At 38.7% G+C, this 4263-nt stretch overlaps 1 protein-coding gene across 1 annotated transcript; it reads left to right on the forward strand.

Annotated features, from left to right (window-relative positions):
* The first annotated feature begins 1222 nt into the window (after nucleotides 1-1222).
* Nucleotides 1223-3843, forward strand: LOC119779172 (small nuclear ribonucleoprotein Sm D1-like). The gene is made up of 2 exons (XM_038278732.1): nucleotides 1223-1239; nucleotides 3501-3843. Exons 1-2 carry the CDS (start codon nucleotides 1223-1225, stop codon nucleotides 3823-3825), a joined length of 342 nt encoding a protein of 113 aa, XP_038134660.1. The 3' UTR covers nucleotides 3826-3843.
* The last annotated feature ends 420 nt before the right edge of the window (nucleotides 3844-4263 follow it).

Raw genomic sequence — 4263 nt, forward strand, 5'->3', positions numbered from 1 at the left:
GTGAGTGATTTATTGTTCTGCTCTTTTTTTTATTTCTGGCCTTTTCCCCTTATCATTAAAGCAATGTCACAAAGAAGACACCACGGGGAAAAGATGCAAAAGGTATCATTCATTGAGGGAAAGACAAAACAAGTGGGCTGAAAAACCAAAATAAAAAAAGCTCTAAAATAAATAAAAGCTCTAAAATAAAGGGTGGTAAATACTTGGCAAAGAAATTCAGTCTTTTACTCAAGGAGGGGAAAAAATGGAAAATTTTCCAAGGCTGCAAGGACAACCCTGAGGGAGGTTGTCCTTGCAGCTTGTGATATCCTTATCCTTGTGACAAGAAGTTTACCTTTTCTTGCTGAGTACAGTATGTATAAGCATTAGCAGTAACATCACCTTTACAGAACTCCAGCTTCCTCCTCAGTCTAAGAACATGACTGTTAGGTTAGTTAGCGTCTCTAATTGTCCTTAGGTGTGAGTGTGTGTGTGCATGGTTATATCTGTCTGTATGACTATGTGTTGCACCCAGACAGACTGGCAAAGTGTTCGTAGTGTTCCCCGCCTTTCACCCACAGGCGGCTATTGGAATTAGACGCCAGCCCCACCATGACCCTGATGGATAAGTGGATGGATTGAGGATGTTTGCAGGTCAAAAAAATTTTTAATAGTATGGCACTTTGACCTTTTGTTACTTTTTTTAAATGTGAAAGGGGAGTGCTGGCCTAGTGGTTAGAACAGTGCGCTTGTGCTCTGAGAATGTTGAAAGTACCCAGTTCAATCCCCACAGCCTGCACTTTGGGTTCCTGAGCAAAACCCTCAACGGCAGTTTGTGCGGCAGTTGGCTGTCACACAATGGCAGCCCACTGCTCCCCAAGGGAAGGGGTCAAATGCAGAAAGTCATTTTCGCCATTGTGGCAAAAATAATGGGATTTATGTAAAGGGTTTAAATCATGATTGTAATTTCCTGCCACATCCCAAGTACAAGTCTTACTAACATCACTATGGGCTATAGACTTCAGCAAAGGATAAATACCTACTTCTTATGTTTAGCTTACATTTTACAGTATGTAAAAGAACATATTTAAAGTAAAATAGTTGGTTCTATTCTAAAGCATACTAATTTCTCACCAGATTAAATGGGAATGGCTGTTTTCTACAACACAGGTGAAAATCAGTAGCCCTGCTGAAGATGTTTTGAGGAAATTTCTTGCTTAAACAAAGTGTTCAATGAGGACCTATGACTGCTTACTCCAGGTAAAGTGAAAAAGTAAAAAAAAAAAAAAAAAAAAAACCTTGTCAAGTACAAGTGCGAGCTATGAGAATGAGCAGAAGACTGCTGCAGTTCTATGTTTTGGCCACATTTTACAGTTTCATTAGAAAAAACTCCATAATACTGCTTTACATAATCCCAAACTGGTTTATTGAGTGTAACAATAAGTTTAGATGCTGGTCATTACAATCAGCAGATCTTAATAGTAGAACACTTCTTAGATTTAGATGTAGATTTAGATTTTTAGATGTATCTGCACAATGGAAGTCAAATTAACAAACCTGCAGGAACTGGGTAAGGCCATGTTGTCAAAAGATCTCAGAGGAATGTTTCAAGGGCCTATAGGTTAAGGTCATTAAAGATCCAAAATATGTACCTAAGCAATGCGTTCTACTACTGTTCTAATTAAATAACCACAATGGTATAAACAGTAGGTACATAAAAGGACAAAATCGTTGGTATCCCTCATTTGATAAAAGAAAAACTCACAATGGTCACAGAAACACAAATCTCACAAAAGTATTCATACTGAAAAATTATATGCATTTCTATCCAGGCCTGTTCCATAACTTGTTTCATTTAGTTTTTTGCATTTTCATAGAATTGTTATTTTATATTATTTTTGTCCATTTCAAGCTATTTCTGTGAAAAAGGGGTACCAATCATTTTGTCCATGTATGTACAGGTTCAGCCTTTGTTATCATTGAATTAAGTGGTTTCAAATAGCTCAATGTCTAACAGTGAATACACCCAACACTAAGGCATGCAGAATTCTTCTATAGACCCCTCTCTGCTCAATAAATCCCAGCACTGTATTGGGATAGGATGTAAACTATTTAATTAGTTGTGCAATATTATTGCTACTAAATATTGCCGGTGATATGATAGCAAATGAAAGCAACCCCACCAAAAACTGGTATGCAACATTAAATCGCAGAATTAGGTCAACAAACACTGAGACGCATGTGCAAGTTCAAAAGCTACAGACCTTCAAACATTACGGAGGCTTAAGAACATTTTAAGAATGGGCTTAGATGGCCAACCATCTCCAAGTCTTATATCACAAGCAGTAAAATTGGGTGATGTAGTGAAAAACCACTATGCTTTGGAGGAGTGGAGACATTTCCTCTGAAGGGACAAATCATGCTTCTTTATCTGGCAATACGATCAACAAGTCTGGCAGGGCGTAGGAGAATGGAACTCACCTAGACTGACCAGCCACTCACCTAACTGGACTTTGTCAAGTTAAACAGAGGAGACGCTTTAAGGATTTTTATTTCAGGAGTTAGACGAGGCAATTTTATTCCAATAAAATAAACTTTAATAGCTTCAAAATGCCAAGACATTCATCCTTTTATCCTTTGATCTTTTTGGGGGAAATTTGTGGATTTCCCCTGTTTGAACTAACTGTAAATTAGTCCATAAAGCAAGGAGGGAGTCTAGAGTGGAAGATTTTGTCTGGCCTCAGCCAAATAGTAGATTCCTTTGGAAAGAAGAAAGAGCCAGGACTTGATAAGCCCCATTTACAATACCCTCTGAAAACCGATCCGTGCCAAGCTTGAATCAGTTAACCGTTCCAAGCTCGGTTCCTTGCGACCGTTAACACACCACGCTAGCACGGTTCCTTGCCTCCTAGTGACAATCTACAGTACTGCCGCACTCTAAAAGTAAACAAGGAAATCAACATGGCGGCGCGAGAGTCGGCTTTTGGGGAGTTTTGGGAAGTGGATACGACAAATGATAGTCTAATCGGGGCTTATAGACACAGAAAACAATCACAGGAGTTGAGGCTCATCACACTGCTAAGCAGAATCATCAAAGTAAATCGTGTGATAAGGTAGGGAAGCTTGTATTTTTATGAATGTCTGAAAGTTCAAGATTACGGAGGCTGGCTGTAAGGAGGTAACATGGTCTGCTCATGCGCTCTTGTTATCTGAGAACTGAGCCAGAAATGAACCCCTTCCAGCCCTACTGATGAACTAGTACCATGTTAGCGCCGTTCCGTTGTTTGTAGTGCAGTCTGGTTAAGTTGTGCATGACATTTACACTCAACGGTTATCTCAGTTACCGTGCTCGGACTGATCTTGGCACGGGTTCAAAAGGGTAGTGTAAATGGGGCTATATTCAGAATAATTATCTGACCTTACAAATGCAAATCTAAAAAGAAAATGTAAAAGAAAATCCTATTAATGTTGTCATAATCATTAGACTTACTATAACTAAAAAGTGCATCATTAAAATACAGTATTTTTCTGACCATTGAACTGAAGAATGGAACCCAGGTTCATGGCACCATCACAGGTGTTGATTTGAGCATGAATACCCACCTGAAGGCGGTGAAGATGACCCTGAAGAACAGAGAGCCCACTCAGCTGGAGTCGCAGAGCATCAGAGGCAACAACATCCGCTACATCATCCTGCCAGACAGCCTTCCTCTGGACACCTTGCTGGTGGATATCGAGCCTAAGATAAAATCTAAGAAGAGAGAAGCAGTGGCAGTGCGGGGACGAGGCAGAGGACCTGGACGTGGGAGAGGAAGAGGACGAGGCCGAGGAGGATCAAGGAGATGATCATCTGGGCTTTCTGGGTTTTCTCGTTGTTCCACTGTTTGTACAGGATTTTCCTTTTCTTCGTTTTTTTTTTCAGTCAGAGAAAATTAATTTTTGATTTTCAGGGTGTTTTTCTTTTTTTGTACAATAAAACAAGAAGACAAAGAAAAAGTAAATAAATAAATATTTTTCTAACTTATGCAACCAGCTTAACTAAGCTTTTGTTTCTTTTATATTTCTCCTTACAATAGTATGCATGAGCTTCAATTTAATAGCACTAGATATGTCACATTGAAGGTGTAAAATTACTTAGGAACATTAAAATCAAAATTAAATTCATAGTCATTGTTATAACACCTGCAAAAAAAAAAAAAAAACCTTTCATGAATTGAATAAACATTAACCTCATTTACACACGCTTTGGAGAGCAAAATAATTTAAATTTTATCTTCATACTTC

Source organism: Cyprinodon tularosa, unplaced genomic scaffold, assembly GCF_016077235.1.
Source record: "Cyprinodon tularosa strain WSP-4 unplaced genomic scaffold, ASM1607723v1 ctg143, whole genome shotgun sequence".
Classification (NCBI taxonomy): Eukaryota; Metazoa; Chordata; class Actinopteri; order Cyprinodontiformes; family Cyprinodontidae; genus Cyprinodon; species Cyprinodon tularosa.